General features: G+C 39.4%; 2 protein-coding genes across 2 annotated transcripts in view; both read left to right on the forward strand.

Annotated features, from left to right (window-relative positions):
* The window catches only part of LOC104932684 (probable phospholipid-transporting ATPase IM), a 33,185-nt gene extending 20,520 nt beyond the window's left edge, over positions 1-12,665 (forward strand). Inside the window, exons 12-28 of the mRNA XM_010747974.3 lie at positions 170-363; positions 479-687; positions 1,687-1,730; positions 2,261-2,426; positions 2,701-2,889; positions 3,019-3,134; positions 3,785-3,949; positions 4,034-4,145; positions 4,492-4,597; positions 4,704-4,845; positions 5,240-5,423; positions 5,674-5,897; positions 6,112-6,195; positions 6,684-6,929; positions 7,014-7,152; positions 7,931-8,061; positions 8,793-12,665. Of these exons, the coding sequence (XP_010746276.3) occupies positions 170-363; positions 479-687; positions 1,687-1,730; positions 2,261-2,426; positions 2,701-2,889; positions 3,019-3,134; positions 3,785-3,949; positions 4,034-4,145; positions 4,492-4,597; positions 4,704-4,845; positions 5,240-5,423; positions 5,674-5,897; positions 6,112-6,195; positions 6,684-6,929; positions 7,014-7,152; positions 7,931-8,061; positions 8,793-9,122 (2,781 nt within the window). The 3' untranslated portion in view covers positions 9,123-12,665. The remainder of the gene's footprint in view (positions 1-169; positions 364-478; positions 688-1,686; positions 1,731-2,260; positions 2,427-2,700; positions 2,890-3,018; positions 3,135-3,784; positions 3,950-4,033; positions 4,146-4,491; positions 4,598-4,703; positions 4,846-5,239; positions 5,424-5,673; positions 5,898-6,111; positions 6,196-6,683; positions 6,930-7,013; positions 7,153-7,930; positions 8,062-8,792) is intronic.
* A 2,754-nt stretch (positions 12,666-15,419) lies between these two features.
* dapk1 (death-associated protein kinase 1) overlaps positions 15,420-25,131 on the forward strand; it is a 68,441-nt gene continuing 58,729 nt past the window's right edge. Inside the window, exons 1-2 of the mRNA XM_010747972.3 lie at positions 15,420-15,598; positions 16,294-16,519. Of these exons, the coding sequence (XP_010746274.3) occupies positions 16,416-16,519 (104 nt within the window). The 5' untranslated portion in view covers positions 15,420-15,598; positions 16,294-16,415. The remainder of the gene's footprint in view (positions 15,599-16,293; positions 16,520-25,131) is intronic.

Below are 25,131 nucleotides of genomic sequence, written 5' to 3' on the forward strand. Positions count from 1 at the left end.
TTCCATTTTCCATTTGAAAACCTGTGGTAGTGGGTGAGACTTTTGCTTACATTGTGCCTTTAACTGGGGCTCAGTTGTGCAGTCACTCCTCAGAGTTTCTCTGTTTCTTTATTAGCTCACCTTTCCGACCAGTAACTCGTGTTCTCAATTCTGAAAACTTTCCATGCAGATTTTTGGTTTCCTGGCCATCATGTGTACCGTCCTGGCAATAGGGAACTACTTTTGGGAGCTGAACGAAGGTTCACAGTTCATAGTCTTCCTGCCCAGACAAGATGGCAACAAAGCTGCCTTCTCTTCCTTCCTCACATTCTGGTCTTACGTCATCATCCTCAACACTGTGGTTCCCATCTCTCTCTATGTTAGGTAACAACATGTGTGAAATTGCTTGTTATTGAACTTAAATGATACCATAAATCCAGGTCTGCAAAGTCAGTTATGTCTGTCTCCTCCCAATTCCTCTGTCTAAATCTTTTGGCAGTGTGGAGATCATTCGACTGGGGAACAGCTTCTACATTGACTGGGACAGGAAGATGTACTATGCACGAAATGACACCCCCGCTGAGGCTCGCACCACCACACTGAACGAAGAGCTCGGCCAAATCAAATATGTCTTCAGTGACAAAACAGGGACACTCACGCAGAACATCATGACCTTCAACAAGTGTTCTATCAACGGCAAATCTTACGGTAAGATTCAAGACATCTCTGCATACTGTACTTACTTTATAGGTGACACAAAGGTGATATAGACAAGGCCTCTATGGACACAAATATTAATAAAACAAACCAAATCAGTCTTATATTACCCAATGTATCTGTGACAAATCTGTAATATGGTTTAGGTCATATCTAAAATATGGGCGTTTCTGTGGTGCACTGTGGGGTACCTCAGGGCTCAGTTCTAGGTCCAGTTATATTCTCCATTTACATGCTTTCTCTGGGGTCGCATTTTACGTAAGACAATACCCAGCTATATCTAAGCTGTGCCATTACTCATGACTCTCTGCTCTCTGGCATCAGTAAAAAATCCTTCTCCCATCTCTAAGCTCATCGAAAACTTTGTGGCCAGGATTTTGACAAAGAAACATGATCACACCACACCTATTATGGCTCACTTACACTGGCTACTGGTTATCTACAGAGTGGATTTCAAGATTTAAGATTTTACTAATTATTTTTAAACCATTGAGAGGCTTTGCCCTAAGTTATTTAGTGGAACTTCCAGTGCCCTACATCCCCTCTGGCTGCCTGAGATCCTCAGATGTGTCATTCCTGGTTGTTCCACAGTCCAAATATATCTACAAAGGTGACAGAGCCTTTGCTGTTAGGGCTCCAAAACTGGAATGACCTGCTTGAGGAGATCAGGGTTGTAGACTCTGTATCAACTATTAAATCACTTTTAAAAACATACTTTTATAAAAGGGCCTTTAGCTGACCTTTTTATCTCCTGTTTCACATTTTATTACAATTTTTATTGATTTATTGCTTTTAATTTATTGATATTGTTCTTATTGTGGTTTGTTTTATTGTGAAGTACTTTGTAACTGTGTTTTGAAAGGTGCTATATAAGTAGGGTTTGTTATTATTATTTATTATGATTTAGCAATGTTGAAATAAGGTTACTAATTACAATATTTGACAAGACTTTTGATGTACATTCATAGGTTTTCTTTCTCTTCTTTTCAGGTGAAGTGTATGACTACACAGGTCAGAGACTAGAAATTACTGAGGTGAGCTGGCAAAATTAATTTTTCATTGTGTTTTTCCTTCTCCTTTTTTTTACAGCTTCTCTTTTTTGTTTACTTTGAAGTGTTACTGTATCATCTAAGATCCAGTGGATATAGTCAATGCTTTAGTTACCTAAAGGGCACAATGAGTAGGATTTGTTGGTTGTGGTTTGTCAACACAACATTCAGAGTTGACTCCTCCTCCCCAGCTCAACAACATTGTATCATACAACATCATCCTTATGATTTAGCTCCTGATCTACCTGACACATACGAAATTATGCTTTCACATCCTATTATTGGCTGGGGGCTACACATCCACTGCCCAAAGGTTGAGGCTCAGAAATGTCCCAAAGCAAAAAAGACAATACAGACAGAGGGTCGGGTCACTGCAGATACAAACAGTTCTAGTGGATGATTAGGAGGGATTATTCTTGTATGAGTTTTAACAATTTGTTTTAGGAAAATCCGGCTCATTCTGCCTTTAACCTAATCTTTCTCTGCCTCTTTTTCACTACTCTATCTCACAATAGCACACAGACACAGTGGACTTCTCCTTCAACCAGCTGGCTGACCCCCGCTTTGTGTTCCACGACCACGCCTTGGTGGAGGCGGTGAAGCTGGAGAACCCAGAGGTCCATGCCTTCTTCAGACTGCTGGCTCTCTGCCACACCGTCATGGCTGAGGAGAAGAAAGAAGGTGGGGAGGAATGACGTGTTTCTGTGTAAACGAGCCTTAACGAAAAGAAGAGCCCAATGTTTTATCAGCCACTAATGCAAATCTCATTTCAACAAGACACAAGTTTGATAATTAATAAGCTGCAGTTATAATGTTTCAGCAATTTCTGTTTTGGCTATAAATGACAGTCTTTAACCCATAAACCTAAAGACATGATCATTGTAACTGAACTAGAACTTGAAGAATGATTCTTTTCCCACCACTGACAGATAAAATTACCTTTTTGCACCCTAAGGTGAGATTTTCTACCAGGCCCAGTCTCCAGATGAAGGAGCATTGGTAACAGCGGCCAGAAACTTTGGATTTGTCTTTCGCTCACGTACACCAGACAGTGTTTCCATCATGGAAATGGGAAAGCAGTGCAGCTATGAACTCCTGGCCATACTGGATTTTAACAATGTCCGCAAGAGGATGTCCGTCATAGGTATAATCCATTGAAAACCAGATTTGTCCTTGTTTATTCTTTGATAAAACTGTATGTGTGGGTCAATGCATTTTTTCTTATCTTGAAAAAACATCATGTATTTCTCTGTGTGTGTGTTTTTGTATACAGTTAGGAGTCCAGAGGGGAAGCTCTCTCTCTACTGTAAAGGTGCAGACACAATCATCTATGAGAGGCTGCATCAGTCCTGCAGCAAGCTGATGGATGTCACTACAGATCACCTTAATGTCAGTGATATTTCTCTGTGTTTTGATGTGATTCTCATCCATCTGATGCTTATTCTACTTTTTTTGCTGGTTGTTTGGTTTCTGCGTGCCTGTGTGTTGGCTCTTTCATCACAAGTCAAGTGTGTTTATGTGTGTTTAGAGATACAAAGTTCATCCTAACGTCCATGTGCTTCATCTAACTGTGAACATAATGGTCGACGAAGGATTCATCCAAAAAACATTCTTGCTGTCCTAAATAAGCATAAATATTCGAATTTGCATACTTGGACTTTATAATAACGATAACCTCCAGTTGTGTAACACAAGATAATCTACAATGCCCATGTTTATGTTTATATAGAACAATAGAGCTCTATGATAGAGAAACAAGTTAAATCAGGATGTTATGTTATGTATTAGTACTACACTTCTCTTCTGAACTCTCTTTTTTAAAAGTATTATCTATTTATTTCCTCTTAATTTCCCTTATTTCTGTTCTGTCTTGTTCTTGGTTGGATGTTCCTGTCTGCGTCTTCTCTCCTCTTGGAGATGCCAAAAGTTGCACTGCTGAGCTTGACCGAGTTTGACTTGTGTTTATATCTTCAAATACCATCAGCATATGTGCGTGTTGGTGTATATACATGAGCAGTGTTGTGCATATCGATCTGCAGGAGTTTGCAGGGGAGGGCCTACGGACTCTGGTGCTTGCCTATAAGGATTTGGATGAGGAGTATTTCAACCAGTGGCAACAGCGTCACCATGAGGCCAGCACTGATCTGGACGACAGAGAGAGCAAACTGGACCAACTCTATGAGGAGATAGAGAAGGATCTGTTGGTAGGAGAAATTTTTTTATTTTTATTGTTATGAATATTTGTCAAATATACAACACTTTGACTGTGTGTCTAAATGCATGTCCAGCTGCTAGGAGCAACAGCCATAGAAGACAAGTTACAAGATGGAGTACCTCAGACTATTGAGCAGCTGTCCAAAGCTGACATCAAAATCTGGGTTTTGACCGGTGACAAGCAAGGTACACTTTTTTCGTTTGTTTTTTTAAAGCAATTTCACGAAATTTCCCATACTGTCTTAAAAAACAAAGCTGCTTTGACCAGTGTTTGCATTATAATATCTTTTACATGATGACACTAGGTATGCAAGTGTTGTTTACTTACTATACTTTCTTTCACTTCTTAAGGTTTTAAAGAGTACATGTCAGAAGATACAAGTTTATTGTACTTTTCTATAAATAAAATTTCTGATACTGAACATGAAGAATTCATAAATATAGCTCTTCACTGTGTAATATTTAGATTTAGCCTTATATTTGTACTGCATTTCATATTTGTGGTTACTAATGTTAATTATTTGTGCGACAGAAACTGCAGAAAACATTGGATACTCGTGCAACTTACTGCAGGAGGAGATGAACGAAGTCTTCATCGTCTCAGGCAACTCACCTGAGGATGTCAGACAGGAACTGAGGTTAGAGGAAGTTTTCGAAAAATGATTTATATTTGAACTGAATATGACAAGCTGATTATGAAATGTTTCCATCCATCTGTTCATGCTTTATTTTCTCTTGGAGCAGAAATGCACGGACCTCCATGAAACCAGATGCAGTGGAGGATTCAGTCTTTCTGCCAGAAAGAACTCTGGGTAAAAGTGTGAAAGTGCTCACAGACGAGGTAGTGAATGGAGAGTATGGCCTGGTTATCAACGGACACAGCCTGGTACGTCATACAAATTTTCTGTGTGTTTTTGTGACTTGTCTAACTTGTTACTTGGAATGAGTAAAGTAATGATGACATATCTGATCCAAAATTATCTACACTTTAATCAAAAAATAAAATATGACACCAAACTTGGCTGTTTGTCATTGATTTGTTATGTTAGAAATGATCAATTGTGAAAACCTAAGCTGAACTTAGTCAAATCAGCCTTATGATGGCATCATTAGTGCCATCATTTCTATTTGTATTAATATCTGAACTCTGACCAACTGTCAGCTTTCATCTGTATGGACATTTGCAGTTGCTGACACTGTAACAGTTAAGATGTAACATTCTCACCTGCTGTATAATTCTTGCTTTTCATCACTTCCCTATTTCCCCCATGGTCCCTCAGGCATATGCCCTCGAGCACAGCATGGAGCTGGAGTTCCTGAGGACGGCGTGTATGTGTAAGGCAGTGATCTGCTGCAGGGTCACTCCTCTGCAGAAGGCTCAGGTGGTCCAGCTGGTCAAGAAGTACAAGCAGGCAGTCACACTGGCCATAGGAGATGGAGCCAATGATGTTAGCATGATCAAAGGTATCAGCCAATAGCAAAACTGGCTTCTTAAAAGACTAACTACAAGAAACTGTTGTTAGAATTAAAATAAATATTGTTTATTTAGCTTCCTCTGCCCCCTTGTGGCCAAAAATTTATTTATGACTTGTTCTAATTCAAATAAAAATAAATATACACTTGTTTTCACTCCTAGCTGTTATATTATGATTATGTTATGCTGACTATGTTAGATTCAAACACCCCTTTCTCCTTCCTCTGTCCGTCCACCCAGCCGCTCACATAGGGGTCGGCATCTCAGGTCAGGAGGGCATGCAGGCCGTGCTGTCCAGCGACTACTCCTTCGCCCAGTTTCGCTTCCTGCAGCGCCTCCTGCTGGTGCACGGCCGCTGGTCCTACCTGCGTATGTGCAAGTTCCTGCGCTACTTCTTCTACAAGAACTTCACCTTCACCTTTGTCCACTTCTGGTACGCCTTCTTCTGCGGCTTCTCTGCACAGGTGAGAGAGTAAATCAAATAAAAAATAAATGTTGATGATATCTAGATTGGTATTTATTATCATCTGTGCACCACACAGTCCTCAGAAACACAATCCCGATTTAAATGTACTAAAAAGCAAAGGGAGAACCATCAGATTATGTTGTACTGTATTGCGTTGAATTAAGGTTGCTGTAAGGTATTAAAAGTTTTCTGCTTTTGACTTTGCTTTTCAGACGGTGTATGATGAGTGGTTCATAACACTCTACAATCTGATGTACACAGCACTACCTGTACTGGGAATGAGTCTGTTTGATCAGGTAACTGTGTGATGTGTGTATGAATGTATGTGTGTTAATGCCAAAGAACAACAAGGTGGCAGATTTGATAATAAACTTACTTAATACCTCATACCACTCTGTAAAAATACTCACGTAAAACTCCTTTATTGAAAATGTTAGTACATGGTGCAGAGTGGGAATGACATTCACCTGAAGTCAGTGTAGCAAAATTATTTAAAAACTGTTATATTAACATTATATCCTATCAGTGTTTGATGATTTATACAAAGTAACTAGTAACTAAAGCTGTCAAATAAATGTAAAAGAAAGTGAAGTGCCTCAGTCAGTCCTTCTTAGATGCAGTGAAGAAGAAGTAGAGTACTTCAGTAAATGTACTTGACGTTCCACTACTGCTGTTATATGAATAATACAATACAAAGAATAGAGCTCAAGGTATTTAAGATGACAGAGCAGAAAGCATGAACACTCACACAGACCTCTTTTCTTTGTCTCTCCCTGCTGGTCAGGATGTGAACGACGTGTGGAGTTTCCAGCATCCTCAGCTCTACGTTCCTGGTCAACTCAACCTGTACTTCAGCAAGAAGGCTTTCTTCAAGTGTGCCCTCCACAGTGTCTACAGCTCCTTGGTGCTCTTCTTCATCCCTTACCTAGCCATGTGCAACACTGTGAGGGATGACGGGAAGGACGTCGCCGACTACCAGTCCTTTGCCCTCCTCACCCAGACATGTCTGCTGTTTGCCGTCAGCATCCAGGTATGAGGAAACTTTAAATTTTTTCTTTTGCATTTGTCAGGCTGAGAGCACTTTCTAAAACATGTTTTCTCTGTGTGTCTGTAGTTGAGTTTTGAGATGACTTATTGGACAGCAGTGAACACTTTCTTCGTGCTGGGCAGTCTGGCCATGTACTTTGCTGTCACATTCACCATGTACAGTAACGGCATGTTTCTCATGTTGCCATCAGCCTTCCCTTTCATAGGTAAGTGGTAAACTCATTGACTTGCCAAACACACAGCACTGGGTCATTGAAATTCTGTGTACACATTTCTGTTAGTGAGTGTGTACAAGGATATGTGCTTATTTCATATGAGGCTCTTTCACAGTACCAGGCAATATCATTCAAATACAGTCTCTGAATTGAGTATGGTATGTTTGCACACGCAAACTATCTGGTTTCCAACCAAACCAAATACCAAAACTGGCTTGGAACACTGCTGCGTGCTTTTCCAGAGCCCCCTGACTGAAGGTGACCGTGCAGATAGCTGTCTCAATCTGCTGGTAAAGCTGTCACAATGATCGGATGTTAACCAGTCTGTGGAGAAGTCTGGCATGGCTTGCTGGGTGAAATCAGGCCATGAGTCACCAGCCAAAAGCTTTATGTTCCGATTTAGCAGTTTTTTGTACATTCTAAAATATAATTTGATCAGTAGTGAGCTGTAATACTTCTTTGGTACCAACCAAAATGTTGCTTTTGTTATTGATTGATTTAGTTTTATTTAGTTTGTTAAACCAGGGTTTTGGAAAAGACATTACATACCTCTATGTCAGGTATCAAAAAATGGATCAGTTTGGTTTTGACATTTGAAATTTAGGTGTTGTTTTGGCAATTATATACAAAAAAAAGTCACCACTGTAGATTCTTTTCATCCCTTAAATTAAACCCAGTCTGTATTTATACAGTAACTCTGAGGTACTGTCCATAAAAGTCAGTAGAGGAGACAAGCGTACAATTACTTTCTTTATGTGTGTTCATTCAGGAGCAGCTCGAAACTCTCTGAACCAGCCGAATGTTTGGCTGACGATCCTGCTCACCTCTATCCTGTGTGTCCTTCCTGTGGTTACCTACCGCTTCCTGTTGATTCAGCTCTGCCCCACCATCAATGATAAGGTACAGACAGAACTATTCCACTCTTAACTGTGCTCGCTATACATGAGTTGCCTTGAAAATCCACAGCCACCCTTTTCAAATTTTTGATTTTTCAAAAGGGTTAGTTGTTTTATAGCAGAAGTTTTCAAACTGTGAAGCGACTCTCACTTTCTGAGGCTGTCATTATCTTATGTTTATTGCAAATAAACATCCATTAAGCTGCTTAGAAATCATAGACAAACAATGTTTCTTATAACTCCATAATTGCCGTAGAATAATATTTTTTTAATTTTTCTTCACTATCAAAGTAATCCAGTGATAGTTGTGTGACCATCCATTAATACATCACATTACTGCTAATAGCAGTGAAAAAAGAATTTTGCCATTAAAGCATCAATCATCTTTAAAAAAAACTGAAAAAAAAACAACTCAATTCACTGTCTCGCTAGCAAAATTATACTTTCTGTTTACAAACCCCAAAGCCTGCAAAGTTTGGGAACTTAGAGCATGGTTATCCACCAAATAGAAGACAAAGAATGATAATACAAGTGATAAAATTCATTAATGTGTTCACTAGTGGGATTTAACCCCTTTGACTTCAAGAAAATTCTGACTGCTGTACACAAGGTTTAGGTTAGACACATTAAACTTCTGGCTTCTTGAATGATGAATCCCAAAATTAGTCTGCAAGTATTTGGATAATTGTGCATCTATCCGTCATGTTGATCTTTAATCTCTGTCCAAACTTTCAGGTGATGTTCAAGGTGAGACAAGCCAAAGCAACACCTCCCCCTCCAACTCGACGCACCCGCATCCGGCGCACAAGCTCCCGCCGTTCAGGTTACGCCTTCTCGCATGCGCAGGGATACGGGGACCTTGTGACATCGGGACGGTTCCTGCGGCGTCCTGCTGTTTCACGTTCTTCAGGTTTCACCCACATTGGTCGGACAACAACAGGGTTCAGTCCCATGGGACGATCAGCTGGATACAGCCCGACAGGACGTCTTCAGAATGCCAAGGTCCCGGATGTGGAGGTGACATCACTGCAGATGTACAGGACTATCAAGGATCCGGCCCTCTGACTGTAAAATGTAATTTCAACAGGACAGCTGTATGCCGGTGGCTCCCCTTTGTCCATTTACCATGAAAAATTTGACTGGGCTTTCCAGAGTTCATGTCAAAGATTTTTCATGCTCTGTCTCTCTGCCTGATGAAAAGTACATGACTTTTGCTCCAGGCGTTTTGGTTTGGTTATAATGGTTTTTTAAAGGGAACTACAGCAAAATGTGTAGCCACTTCTGATTGGTGTACGGATCACTTTCCTTAGATCGTGAGTGTTCATGTAAACCTTTCATGTAAAGCATGCCTTAGGCAGAGCCAACGGAGGTCTGACAGATGACATCTTATTGACACTAGAAACAGTAACAGGGTTATTCATTTCCAGATAGGAACTACCACAGAAGGACAAAGTGTCATCATGTTTACAGACTACCCAGATTTTTGTAACTCTGGGAGTCCAGCTGCAGCAGGGCTTTGTATAGAGGATGTAATCAGCAAAGCCATATTGCATGAAATCATTTTAATTTTGTATCTGGCGTGTCTTTTTAAAGCATTTTATTTTCCTATCTTGAAAACTGTACAGGCAGTTAGCACTTTGGCAGCACCATGTGGCGTGGGAGATAACTTAATGTTTGAAAGATGTCTCTCTCCCAACAAACATTGTCTCAGTGGCTTATGGGAAGAGAACATATGCAAAGAAAACATCCTGCTTTTGTTGGACATTTTTATTCTTGAATTTTGTACAACTTAAATTAATTGGAAAAATTAAGGAAAAAACAGAGTCATTGCAGAAGGGGATGCTATGTAGCAGCTCCAATTTTTGATTTACACTTAAAACATGGGGGCATTTAAGTATTCAGTATTCAGTACTACTCCGCAATGAGACATACTTTATACTTTTAGGGCCTATAAATTGTAAAAAAATAGTTTTATTATTGGTTAGAAAATAATGTATTATTGCTTTACAGATGACTAATAAGAATATTAAGAAGAACAATGTTCAGACTGACAGATTGTGAAGGCTGTATATAACTTTTTAGACAACTCCTCAATGCATCTTGACAGGTTATTATGCGGAGAGAAACCTGCAACTCTTTATTTATAACAGCAGACCTGATGGCTAATTATGCAGTCAGTCATGAAGGTAATTTTATAATAATTATAATTATATTTATAATAATTTTCTCACTAGGCTTACAGATAAAATTAGGAGTAAGTAATAAGGGAGTTCCTACATTAGAGTAATCCATCAAGTATATGAAAAACAGATCAATTAATCAATCTAATAATAATAAGCTAATAAGTTAATAATTAGCATGGGTATTAAACAACCAGACTTGCATGTCTTTGGGCTGTGGGAGGAAACCAGTCCACAGGATTTTTCACAACCTGGCAACCCAAACGTTGCTCTTTCTGATGGCTTATTCCTGATCTGTCTTTATTTATTCATTATTCATAAAGCCATAACTTCTGAGTAATAAACAATTTATAAAGAATGTCTTATTACAAAGTGGTACCAAATCTTCTACAGTGCAGCTTTATAGGAGCATACAATGTGCCTCTGTGTTAATGTCTTGGGTTTACATTTTGACTAGCAACTACAAGTCTAAAACCCCTTTCAAGTCTTCTGTATCATACACAGAGATATCCAGGTCATGTCTAGATCCAGATGAGATGGATTATAGTTCAGTACCTGCACCAGAATGTGCCCTAAATGCACATTTAAGTGATCAAGCTAGTTGAAGCACCCCCCCATCGATGTTTTATTCAGTCTGCGACTAGAGAAGTGGAGCGGCCCTGTGGCACGTAACCTGAATCCAGAGTTAAAAACATTGTCCGAGTTGTTTGCTGTAGGAAAATCAACCACATCTCCTTGTATTTGGGAGGTTTGTGATACTGTACACGCATTACAGTACAAAGTTAACTGGATGATCCTTTTACTCCATTCAGGAACACAAGCTTGCATAGCTAGCTCATCGTTTGTAGTGGTCTTCGACCACTTCGTGTAGAGTGTGAACAAGGCCGTATAAAACACTGCTTAGATAATTCCCATGAGTTATTAATTGGGCAGCATGAAACCTCAATAATCTGTACCTCATTTTAAAATCTGTTTATCAGATACTGTCGTTTCGGAATTATGTCAAAATCATGTATCTATGTATGCTTTAGCAACAAGCTCGCTATTGTATGTGTGACAATCATCAGGGTGGTTAGCAGCATATCTAGTCAGCAAATTAAAAATGCAGTGTATCTTAGCTGTTAACTGGCTTATTTCCAACATCTTTCTCTTTGTTTGCGGTATCAGCTTACTGAAAATATGACCCAGCGTAAATATTTAATATTAAAAGGAATGGAATTTCCTTTATTATGCAACACAATTGGACAATTAGAAAGTTCAAAAATGTTTATGCATCCCAATATTAGAAATATTCATAAATGAAATGATTTTGAACTTGTCATGTTTGTTATTTCAGTACAACCTGAGGATGACTTCTATAGTTCTGTGGGATCAATATTAATTTATTATCTGGTGTGTGAAGATTTAAATAGTCCAAATGTAATCCTTTTTATAATTGTACAATAATAACATTTGATAATTGCCCACATTGGCCAATAGATATGCAATTACTGATTTTATTCATTCATGAATTTTTCATCATCAGTTGAATTTAAACCACAAGCTGATGGATGGCTTGATGTCGTGAACTTGTTGAAGTTTGTATCCAAACATCTGTCACAATGTGATTCAGTTGGTCGTTGCCCAGAATTGAATGTAATAACCACCTCACCCCGCTGGTGGACCAAAGTTATTTTTGAGGACTTCTCTGTTGTACACTAAAGTTTGTTTCTTATTTTTTACTGGAAAGTGTTTTATATGGAAATATAATAAGTTGGAATATGCAAGAAGAAACATTTATTGCATGTTTGTAAAACTGTTGCTGTGATTGGATCTTTGCCCAATTGTTTTGTTTTTTGAGTTTACCTCAAACTCTTGTTATATCATTTCACCGTTTTAAAGAGTGGTCTGGTAGCTAGTCCAGTTTTGTTACCAGTTTCATTGTGCTGGAGACTGTTTCAGAAATGCTATTTGTGAGCACACAGATCCAGATGGTCACGGCAAATAGCAAATAGCTTTTAAATGCTCATGTATGGATCACAAATATGTAATTTGTTATTAGTGAACAAGTTGCAAATTTTGCAAATTTGGTGAAATTAGCACCTAAATGACATTCAACAGAGCTCAGTCTGCAGTATTAATGCAGAATAAAATGATGACGAATGGCCACTTTACAGTCCACTAATGTATTGCAAGTGTCTTCAGTATTTCTGTGGTACTGTTGAAAATTATTTGTAGCCATAGTGAAAACTTTAGATATTTATCATTATATTACAACCATTGTATCTCTAGTCCTGATGACTGAAATAATAACAGTATAAGGCATTGTCAATAACTATTGCTCAAACATGACAAAAGAAATCTAGTGATTTTTCTTACTGTTTTTCCTGATAAGCATTTTGTATAATTTTGTACGTTTTTACTGCAATAAAAAGATCTAAAGATCAAAGTGGAGTTGCACCTTGTTTCACATTTAGAAAAAGCTTTTGCAAATGCATTTTCTATTTATTTTATTTTTTGTTTAACTTTGTCCATGTGGATTTTTTCTGTCATTGTCCAGGGATGGATGTAATGGTATTCTTAAATCTTGTTGGCAAGAAAACAAATTATTTAATTTTAGATGTTTGACTCATCGCTGACAGCATTAATAGTAATAATAGGTGTTCTTAAACAACTTTGGTGATTTGGCAACTCCACACTTCTCCACAAATGCTCAGTTGGACTAACGTTGAAGGCTACAGTGTAAAGTATAAAGCAATCTAAATATGTTTGTTAATGTAGCATAATAGCTCTGTTTTTATAAAAAGTAATATGCACCACAGATTTTCTCATATCTGTAAAGAGAGAGTCAGTGTGGAGCTGCTGGTTCAGGAAGCTTTGGATGAAAATTGGCCTTACTTCATTAAAGATGAAGTTATATTGATAGGCGAAATTTATTATAAGAAAAAAAAATCATAGAAAAATCTACTAAAAGTAAAAAGAAGACCATACAGACCAGACAGAAGTTGATATACTTTATGTAACATCTAGAAACATACATAAACATTATGTCTTTATTTGTATTTGAATGCTGTTTTATGTATATGTATGCAGCACATCACCAGCAGATGGTGGAATAATCCTTGACACCACAGCAGTAACCCTGCCAAACCACACAAAACACCAGCCTGATGTTTCCATTTATTGTGTAATACGAGTAATAATTTCCCATTTATTTTCTACATACACAAGCAGCAAGTAATTAAGTATGTATAGTGTGCAGTGTAATACAATTTATGAGACTACGATGTACTGATCATGATGCTGGTGCACAGAGGGTGTTTATGGTGTTGTGGCTGAAAATGAGCCTATGCCGAAAGGTCAAAAGTCATCACTTCACTGTGAGCTCAGCCAACTTCAACATTGTAACACACTCACATTGTTGCTGATTTTATGCAGGTTTAATGTTTACAATATTCATCTAAATTTAGCACAGACGTCACCAAAGTCGGATTGTCATCTAGGATCCATGAATGCTTGAACAAAATTTCATGGCAATACATCTAATACTGGTTGAGATAGTTCAGTCTGGATCAAATGGTGGACCAACCAGTACTTTCTTTATGGAGTGCAAGATGATGTGGTTCGGCTGCTCCACTAAGGCAGAAGGACCAATAATTCCAACTTTAAAAACCATGACATTTCAAAGCATGAAACTCTCAGTTACCGTGGTTTCCCCTGTCTTAACCATTTTCATAACCAAATAATCGTGTAAGTTAATAAATAAGCACACATGCCACACATTTGAGGATTTGTTGTTTTGCTCACTTCTACAAGACTTTTGATCTTCAGTGGTGGAATATAACTATAAATACTTTTGCTTAAGCCATGCACGTACAAATGTTAATAATACTTGTTATGAGTTACTTTACAGGTTAAGATTTTACATACAAAACACAAGATGAGCTTAAAAATAAGACATATTGTATAGTAGTTAAAATACGCTTCTCAAACTACTGTAAAAGTAAAATGCTACTTATACTTGATTGCATTAGAAATAACATTTCAATAACACAATATAGCATAACACTCACAGAAACTATTTTTCTGAGTTACCTTTAATAGTCTGTATACAGATCGCTAAAAATACTTGTTTACTTTTGAGACATTTTGAACGCAGGACTTTTACTCAGAGTTATTTGTCCATCACTGGTCTTTTTTTTCTCAGAACTTGTGATGCAGCATTTGTCACTATTTTCTCACATTTTACAGACTAAACAATGTCAAAAATATCTGACAGATTAATCAGTGAGTGATCGCTTAATGATTATTTAATCTTTATTAATCTTATGTTTACAGTGTGCCATCTGAAGGAGAGCAGACCAGATCAGATATGATGGCAACGCCGTTTTTACACTTCACCTTGACTGAGCACATACAATACAAATCAAAGTCACTATGAGTTCCAGAGAGTGAATGGTCGGTCAGCAGGGGCCTCCTGCTCTAATTTGTAAAGTTTGTTTCCCAGTAAAATGACCAACCTGCCTCTTTCCCAATGCATGCTGAGATAGGCTCCAGCCCCCCGCAGCTCTTGAGAGGGATAAGCAGTTTAGAAAATGGATCGATAGATAAATGGATGGATGGTTTCCCAGTGAATCACTCATTCTCACACTCTGAGATCATTGGGGATGATAACGACTTTTCCCCCACCAAACTTTCATCATATTTCATCCAAGAAAAAAAAAACATGGGTCGCATGCTGTATTTATAACTTGCTTTAATTTCATCAGAGGCAGCCACATACTGCATCTTGCTTGTGTACTTTTAGCATGTTTTCCTTTTACTTTTAGCACGATTTTGACAGTTTCGATTTGTCACTATCTTTACCAAAATAAAACAGTTTCATTACAGTTAATATTTGACAAACTGTGATTAAAATAAAGGGAAAGCTTTGCTGCCCTCTAGCGGACGAAGCAGCTCCCCCACCTGACACCAAACAGGCATACACTACGCTGCATTTAAGTCACGTAAATTACATTTTCCTCGTTGAGAAGCTTTTCATTTGGTAAAATTCCTGGATAAAAACAAACCACACTTTGTCACAATGTGGCAGGACATTGAGACTACTCTTTGTACTTTGTGACTGTCCGCTGTTGGCGTTGTTAAGTTTACGTTAAAACGTGAATTGTTCCCTACCCGAACTCGAGTGGCTTCAGCATTGACGCCCAAATTTCCCATAGACAGCAAACGCAGCACCAGGACCAGCCTGCCTTACATTGTTCACGTTGATTTCTCCGGTTCAACCAGCATTTTGTCTTCCGTGAGCCAAACCGGGGTCACAGGCTCCCACAAAACGCATGAAATCTCGGCTACATTTTACAGCGGGACACGCACCGGCAAACTGTGAGATACTTTACACTGTTTTTCATACAATTTGTCTCAGTTTTTGGAGCAAGAAAGAGCCTCACGAAAATATACAAGCTAACGTTAATGTTAATGATTCTGAATATTTGTCACTGCAGAGGAATATACTGTCGAGAGTCGTGGTTTAAATCTAGAAAAGCTTAACAGGTTGGCTTTTTAATGAGATGTGTAGGGTTGTGACTTTTAAATACAGACTTCAGCTGGGTTAAACACCTGTCCGGGTCCCCTCAGGTCATTATTTAAGGAAGATAGGCGAACGATATCAGCACTCAGCAGTCATTTTCTTGCTGGACTGAAGAGAGGAGGGAGTAGGCTAGCGTGTTTCCCATGGCTACACCAAGCTTTCACAGGGGGGTATTTGCAGTAACCAAGCCAGTGGTGACATAGTTATGGTTATATTGCCATTATCGCATATAAATACAGCGGTTGTTCAAAAAGGGGTGCCCGGGAAAATAACAGAGATAGTAGGGACCGGGAGGAAAGATCAGCTCCAGGAGTCGTGACGTCGCCCTGGAGGTGCAGGTTCATTGCTCAGTCAGTTTGGTCTCCTTTTGTTGACTGAACGCCCCCACCTTCCCCCCTCCCTAAAAACTGCAGTCACTTTTCTACAGTCTAATGCTTTTATTTCTCCATCTTTTTTTTCTCTTTTTTTTTTTTTGCACTTGCTTTGGAAGCTCTAACATGAGGAGGATTGTTGGTTGTAACCCTGCCCAGACCGGAGGCTGCTGGTAGGGATGGTGCCGCTGTGAAGAGCCGGTGTGCCGTTTTTCTTTTTTTTTTTTTTTTCCCGGAGGACATGCCTGTTGTCGGAGGAAAAGGGAGGAAGTGCCTGGACAACATGACTGTTTTCAACCAGGAAAATGTTGAGGAATTTTATGAAATTGGAGACGAGCTGGGGAGGTGAGTTTCACTGAGATACATCTTTATTTCTAATGCGTAAGAACTTCCCCTTTTTCATGGAGGAGCTGTGTGGAGGAGGGTGGTAAAATGTCCAAATGTAGATGTTTTTCATATTCAAGTACAGGTATGTCCAGAGTGTTAGTATAATAGTCCTAAATATATGTCTTCATCCTCTGCATACAGACGTGTCTGGTCCATAAACACACACACACTAATGCATGCTATCACTCAGCCAAGCATGGATGCACATACTGTGCCTGTGAGTAGTCTGCAGGACATGCATCCCCCACACTTTGAATGTTTCTGATAGGCTTTGATTAATGCAGTCTGTAATGCATTGTTGTCAGTGATGAAGAGGTTAGCGTCTGTTACTGTAGCTGCCTCCTTCTGGAGATTTATTGCAGGCAGGGGATTGATGGTATCATCGTGCATCTTTACAGTGAGAGGATTTACATCGTGGCACAGCCAGGGGGATAAAGAGGATGAATGTAGACGAAACAATTTGGCAAAACAGGTGTTTTTTGGGTTTTTTTTTGTCCGGAAAGTTGCTTAAAGGACCGAGCAGGGTGGTCACAGAGAGGTCGCTCCTTGACTTGCTGTGCTGTCCTGCTGTATAAATCAAAAACTCCATTACATAATAGTAAAGGTAGAAATAGCGCATGCAAGGGTGCATTTATCCCTACAGTGGATTCCAGACGCCTTCTCAAATGACTGTCAGAAACATAGAAATGGATCTCTGTGGGCTTCTGGTCATCAAAGCGACACATGTACTCTGTGTTGGTGATAATCAACCAATTGTTTTCTGCTCTCCCGGGCCTGTCTGGTAACACTGCTTCTCCTTTTAGAGCTCACCTTCCAGCACTGTCAGGGAGAGCTGAAGTTGCTCTTGCTGCTTCACTATGCTACTTTGGTAATAGAGACGATTGGGGAGCTTTGTGTAATGGGATTGGATTTCTGGCAGGAGGTAAAGAGATGGCTGTGTGAGTGTGATAGTCTGACTTGGTTGTCGCTCCAACACCGGGATCCATTCTCTATTGTATTTTGAACAGGAGAGTAAAGATTGGAAACTGGGATGTCTGTCGTCATAGTGTGGTAATCATGAATTCTCCAACTTTTTCAGTGTTGAAATACATTGTACTTGTAAAAACACTGCAGTTGTTTAACAAAGGCATCCATGGAAGCTAGTATTTTAAATGTGCCTCAGTGGAGAAAAGCCCAGATAGAGTATAGTCTGTTTTTGAGACGGAAGAATTAGGCCTATGTGTGACTTCGGGGGAGCTCAAGACGACTACATAATGCAAAAAAAGAAAGCATGGTTAATCTAAAAAACTTTATGCAAGTGCAGTTAATATTTAGTATCGGCCTACTTTTCAAATTACATCTGATAATATCTGTTCATATACAGAAATGAATAATCTGTCTGTAGAAAACAGGTTTAATATTAGGTAAAAGAGGCATATCTGCAGCTAGAAATAGACACAGGGCCTCGTGCACGAACCACATTTGTTCATAAGTGGCATGCATATGCGATTTAAAGGTCCGGTGTGTCAGATTTATTTACAGTGTATCTATATTCACCTGAAAATAAGGATGGTTATGATTTTTGTCACCTTTTGAATGAGACTTTCTTATCTACAGACACTGCGGATCCTTGTCCACAGAATTAGTTTGTTTATTTGTTTATTTAAAAGCGTCCGTTGAACCATGATGAACCACCATGTTTCTACAGTAATGAAACTCAGCCACCCCACCATACTTTCTCCTTCACATAAGAAAGGGGAGGGTGAGGGGAGAGAGTTGCAGTCAGCAACTTAACTGCTAGATGACACTAAATTCTGCACACTGGCCTTTTAAGTGAACTGTTCACAAGTTTTAGCATCAGTTCATCTCTATCTCCATCTCTAATCTCTAGTGACACAAAGTTACGGTTGTGTCAATCCTATTAAATTGTTTACGGTCCCTGCAGACACCATTTAAAGTTTAATAGTTGTCTCACGAACATGTCACATTCATCAGGTTAAAACGAGAATTTTATAGGCAGTTTGCTCGGTCTGACTTGGGATACTTGGAGTATGAAAATGTTCTTGTTTCAGGCCTGATGATGATTACTATCATGCTATGTTTACAGACACTTTTTCACATGTTTTAACTTGATGAATCAGAGTTAGCTTATGATGAAAACAGGTGATTCTGTCTATTCATTGGCTAGATTCCAGCAGCATGACCTGCACTGTAATGCCTTGCACGCTTAAAGACAGAGAGGCTTTTGATGTGACTGTACTCCAGGCCCGACTCTGGCTGGAATCGCAATGAGGCCTGTTCGGTTTGGCAAATTGGGAAAACAGGAAATCGTCCAAGCAGTGATTTTATCTTTTCACTGACACTGAAACTGCCTGTTTTGGTGTGCATGCATGGGAGAACGGACGACTGGTGAAGCCAAGCGTCTAACCTTCATTAATATCTAGCTACAGCGAGCAGGAAGCAGTATAATGAAGAGAGGAGTGGGGAAGAAGCAATGCAGCTGCAGAATTTAGTAAATACAGCAAGAGGAGATGCGTGAAGCTCATTTTAACAGTGAAGTGTGCAGTCTGATCATGTCTCAAAAGTGTATTTCTAGTCACCTGCTAAATGCTTTCAAGTATTTACCATTCATGTGCAAAGGCAACTCGTAGAACTTGGATTATTAGAAGTGTAAAATGTACTTCAGAGAATAGCTGGAGTCATGGCAGGTTAGCTGCAGAGCCTCTGTGGGATCTATCAAGCTGTTAGGCTACCTGCAGAAAGTGTGATAATCCCAGACAACAGTCGTCAAATTCTCCCTTTTCAACCGTGTCCAAAAAAATGGCCAGTTATTCTGTATCCCAGCTGTGTTTTTAAATGGCTCCTGACAGACACTTCTGCTGGTCTCCTCCAAATCCTTTCCTCTAATGAGTCAAGCACTGGCCACATCTGTGTTCAGTTGATCTCTCTAATTGCCTCACAGATTGGCAGAAAATTCTCACTTCATGCCTGAGATCAGCAGGGAATTACTGAAGACATTACAGCTACTGGCATCTCGAAGGATCCCCCGTTTGACACCACCTCAAAATGATCTTTAAGTGAAGAGAGAAGTGTTTAAAGGCCATTTATTGAGAAAATACTCAGCAAATTAACTGATAAAATAATAAAATAATCATTAGTTGCATCACTAATATTGCGTATCTATAAAACCGGTTTTATACCAGAGAAGTATTCGGTTTTTAGTGCCTTTTTAAAATATCTTTAAAACCATAATTTAATAAGACAGAAAAGCTCTAATCTGAAACCCACAAGAATTTGATTCTAATGTGGCCAAGCAACTCTCGGGTGACTTTCCCCTGTTGTTTTGGGTTGGGGGAAATCTGGGACACCGCACAGCCTTCACAATCAGGAGTCTTTTTCCATTGCTCTTAACAGAAGAGAAACCCCAATCACGTCAGCGGTAGACAACACTGACTGGCTGATATACGATCTTTCATATGAGGCCAGCATCAGTCTAGAATATCAGCAAACCTTTGGTCTGACCATAGCATGCAATAATTCAGGATTACCTCAGCTGGGTTCTTCAGCAGAACAGAGCAGCCTGCACTAAGAAACAGGCAGAGCAGAGTTACCGTTGGTGTCATGTGAGTTGAGTTTGTTTTTTTTTTCTCTTTTTTTTTTTCCCTTTTCTTCAGTTTCCATGTAGTCATTTGTTTGGAGGCCCACTGACTCAGCCACTTTCTGGCTGAGTCGGAGAGAGACAGATGCACTAAGACATTACACACTGACTGTGGAAGGCATTTTGTGTGCGTGTGTGTGTATGTGTGTGTCTTTTCATCTGGGCAACAGGGCAGTTTTACACTTTGCATATTTTTGCAGTGCTCTGTCTCTATCATTAGTCTGCATTAACGTGACAACTGTGTGGCTCTCTACCAATTGGCCCTTCTTTTGTGTGTGTGTGTGTGTGTGTACGCATAGGTTTGTGTGTGGGGTTGCCATTTGCAGAGGAGGAGGGGTTGGTGTACCTCAGTAGGGATTTGACAAAGCAAATGAACATAAAAAGCATTAAACTGGGGCTGCATTTGGGTTATTCCTTAGCAAAAATCAGCCCAAAGACAAATTTCTATGAATATAAAATAGGATCACATGCGCTCCTGTATTAAATGGTGATTATAATTTAGAATTTCTTGTTCTCTCAAGAAACTGCTAGTCTTTATGCAGACCATTAAAAATGAATCTACTGAAAGCACTACATCAAACGATGACATCCATTTTTCAAACACACCAGCGCCGGCTAATGCCATGCACCCAGACTGTGCCCCAGCTACTGACCTAGATTTACCCCCTACCCTGGGTTATTGGGTGGAGGGGCAGACTGGGTAGCACGAGTAATGAGACCTATCACTCCCTCACCCACACTAACCCACCCCTCTCCAACCTCAGGCGGCAGCAGCAGTGCTGTCACATAAATGCAGTGTAGCCTCTTTTTGGCTTTGGGTACATTAGTTTCAAGCTATCCTATCATTTATTATAACAATATTACAATAACAAATAACAGCTTTGTTTTAATGTAATGTTAGACATTGAAAAGAGGGAATGCAGAGTTCACACAACATCACTGAATTATGTCAAAGTAGTTGTAATTCAATATAATATGATAGCGAGTCCAATAGGTTTGTTAAGTCGCACTAGAAGCGATTAGCTTTAAATATTTTGTTGTATTGCATATGAAAACAAAAGCCATGACTGGTGATGTTACTGAAGACGATTTGTACATCATCTCTGGAAGATGCAGTGCTCAAACAAACCCAGCAATGCTCACCATGCATTGAAGATGTTGATAACATATCAGCCCAGTGTTTATTGTTGGCGTCAGACGTTGGGTCAAGAAGTCAAACTGAGAATTAATAATCTGAATGAAGGGCACCATTGATAATAAGACACATTTCTTTGGTTGCCACCTTTCTGTATTTACACATTTGTCATTTAGCTAACACACTTATCTACAGCACTGAGTGCACGAAGCTTCACTTTGTATTGCCAACATTAGCTTGCAGTAGTAAGGAGTGTATGTGTCAGAGAGGCATGGTGTTATTCCTGTGACTTACAGATCATCAAGTAAGAGAGAAGTGCCAGAAAAAGAAAAGTAAGGAAAGGGTATGTGCTTTATTTTACTTTAAGATGAGTGAAGAAAGAGATTATGGTGAAGATTATATTATATCCAGTATTCCTGGATGCTTCCTTTTCTTGCTCTCTGTCTCAGTCCAGCCTGTCTGTCTTTGGCTCTGTGGCCTTGTGATCTTTCCAGTCCTACGTCGGCGAGTTGCGGTCAGCTTACGAGTCAAATTGAAATCTGACTCATTTGGAATGTCCTTGAGGAGCGCAATGAATTATTTTCAATTAATCTCTGCAGTCAATGGAGGATAATTGGATCCCTGCCAACTATGTTAGCGGGTGAATGGCAGGGGTGTCGTGCTCTGTGTGTGTGTGTATGTGTGTGTGTGTTGGAGATTCAAACCTTTGTGGTCAATTAGGAGAGATCAGCAGGCAGTCAAGCGTGGAAACTGAGGGGCTATAATCACTGGGAAAAGACAACTTTCCTCTTTTCTGTCTTTCATCCTCCTTGTATTTCTTTTGCACTGATGCTAATACTCTGTCACAAGATCTCTTCCCCTGCAATTAACAATAATGAATCTGATGACTGTAAATAAGTAAAATGAAGCATGGTATGAAGCCTGTTACCCCACTAACAGTAAATAACAGCTCAGAATATTGGAAATTGTAACATTTCATATTACAAGTTTATGTTAAACTCCTTTCGATGTGTTTTAATGATATCATACTATTAAACCTTGCTGATTGGGAGCCTTTCCATTAATCATTGACCCGCAATCTTACTCTAAAAATTCCCCTATGGATAGAAAGTGATGCTGTGTTGTTACAAAGCAGCTTCAGCTTATTTGTGTTGAATAAACATAAAAAAGTGCTGCCTAGTTAGCATTACAGTATGTTAAGCTGTGATAGCCACTGTAGCTAAGCAAACTAAGAGCGTGTGTCATCAAAAAAGATCAACTATGAAAATAATAAGGTATCGGACCAGAGCTGTGTCTGTAGGATGGTGGATATGTGCTGCATGTGTGCTTTTCTGTATACATACATCAGAAAGTCCATGTGGGTTTGTTATGGGGATGTTAAAGAGAAAATGTCAAAGCAGTGGTCATCTGTGTCAGGCCTGCAAGCAAATTCACCTGTCAGTGAGTACATGCAGGTAGTCAAGACATGAAGACATACGCAGCTCTCATAGTAAACCCTGAATATACACATGCCTCTGCTGTCCAACGTCATGGTTTGTTTGCTATGTCTTTGTTTGATTATTAACAACAGTAAAAACAAGGAAGGAACGCCTACACATTTTCCACACATGCAACTTCAATTTGCATTCATTTTGACACACTGACTATTTCTGGTTGTTTAAAAAAACAACAACAGCAGATCGAAAGTACAAGTTTCTAATCTTGAGCTAATTTAGGATCTGCACTCAGCATCAGGTTGTAGCCGAGCTTCAGAAAAGCTGTTTTCAAATCCAGTTAAATTTATAGTTTTTACTACTATGTGCAACGTTTGCACATAGTAATGTTTGGTTAGCTGCTTAGTTCATGTAGATCCTTCCTGCTTATTCAGGTGATAAACCTAGATTGTGATATTCCCTGTCTTTGTTTGGCACAGTTTTTCAGCTTCATTGACAGCTACCATCTGTCTATTACTTCATTCACTAACATTGGTTCAAGTCTCTCATGCCTCATCCACTTAATGGCTGAATTTTAGTAGACAGTATTTTCTGTCTGACTTTTGATCAAGTGTTGCCAGTCCTGAAAATAAAAGTATCCAACCTTGTTACCTACCTACCTACCTACCTATGTATTAAGAGGCAGATTATGTGAGTCCGTAGGGACTGGCTGATTCAAGTACAACATGGACCAAAGTATGGAGGGTGGACTAGTAGCTGGAGAGGTGCCATATCACCCCTTGGACACTGCCTGGGTGCCCTTGAGCAAAACTGCTCCCAGGATGCCGCTGCGTAGCTGCCCATCACTCCACCATCTCTCCACATTTGCATGTTTATGAGGCCTTTGTCTGTGTGTGTCTGTGTGTGTCTGTGTGTGTGTGTGTGTGTGTGTGTGTGTGTGTGTGTGTGTATTTCGGAGTTCTGTGTAAAAACGTTTCTCATTTTATTATCCCCACCAGTGTTAATATTGGTAAGGCTATATTTCCCACCTGTCTTGCTTCAGGAGGTGCTTCTCAGATCAGCCCTGTCTTTACATGAGGTAGAAATAGAAAGCCCACCAGTATCACAACTTCAAATACCACGCAAGTTCATGATTGCATGTGATGCCTGTTTCATGTAAAACGTGTAATCCAGTGAACATACTCAACATACAACATACAACATTTTCAAATACATTTCCTGTCTGCATTAAGCAATTACTCTGTATAAATCCCTCAATTAGAGCTTCATCAGACTGGTCAGCTATTGTTGTTTTGAGTGGAAACAGTAGGGGTAAAGCAAAATTATGCAAGATTTAGTATTTCATGCAGTTTTGCATTATGATAAAAAACAATGCAACACAAGACATTGCAGCCAGCTAATATTACTTACTAGTCCAACAGCAAGAAGCCCAGCCTCGCGCCTGTCTTTCAGCCCCTTTATTTCACCAAGCTCTCGCCAATGACTAAAAGTCAGTCCCACATTAGTCTTGTCCGATGGCTTCTTGCTCGGGCACTCTCTCTTCCTTCGCCAACGTCCTCTTCGGTCTCTGAGCCTCTGCTATGTCCGGTTACATTGCCTGACACAATTCAACCATTACAAGTCAGTGTAGCATCAAGATGCTGTTATTTTAAGGTGGAAAAGTTACATAATGTTGTATTCAGATATTTCAGGTGACACACTGCAGAATACATTGACGCATGAAATCGATCTTGTGAAGCTTGAAGCCTGTGTTGGTGTAATGTTGGTGTTGGTCTTGCCTAGAGCATATTTGGGGCCTAAACCTATGACAGTTGGCAAAGAATGAACTCATATTTATCTCTCTTATGCTCTTTATAGACTCATCCGTCAGTTTCATTAGTGCTGCCTTAATGTCTTGAAGACTGATTTATATTTTCATACCTTTTTATATAAAAGCCACTCATATGAGATCTAGGTGAGATTGGGAAACATTTCAAGCATTTTTTGTGGCCCTGATAGTCCTCACACAGTGTCATGCCAAACATTTTCTGTTGCTTGTCTGTAGGTGGATCATTGTTGTCATTCTGAGTTGCCTTGGTGATATTCATACTTTGTTTCCTTGAAGGTGCTTTCCTTGAAGATCAGACTTGATTGCTGTCTGGGATGTGTTTCTACTTTGAGATCAACAAAAGAAAGGGCAGAGGCTTTCAAAACCCGGTTCAGTTTTAAATAATGTCAACAGACTGTAGGTGAAGAAATTCAAATCTGTTAATCTTGCAGTCATTACCACTAATCATAAAGCCCAGTCATTATTTAGTATTTGAATCTTCTCCAGACTTATCATTTCATAGGGTCAGGGACAGGGTCACATCAGCACATAACGTCT

Source organism: Larimichthys crocea, chromosome III (genome assembly GCF_000972845.2).
Source record: "Larimichthys crocea isolate SSNF chromosome III, L_crocea_2.0, whole genome shotgun sequence".
Classification (NCBI taxonomy): Eukaryota; Metazoa; Chordata; class Actinopteri; family Sciaenidae; genus Larimichthys; species Larimichthys crocea.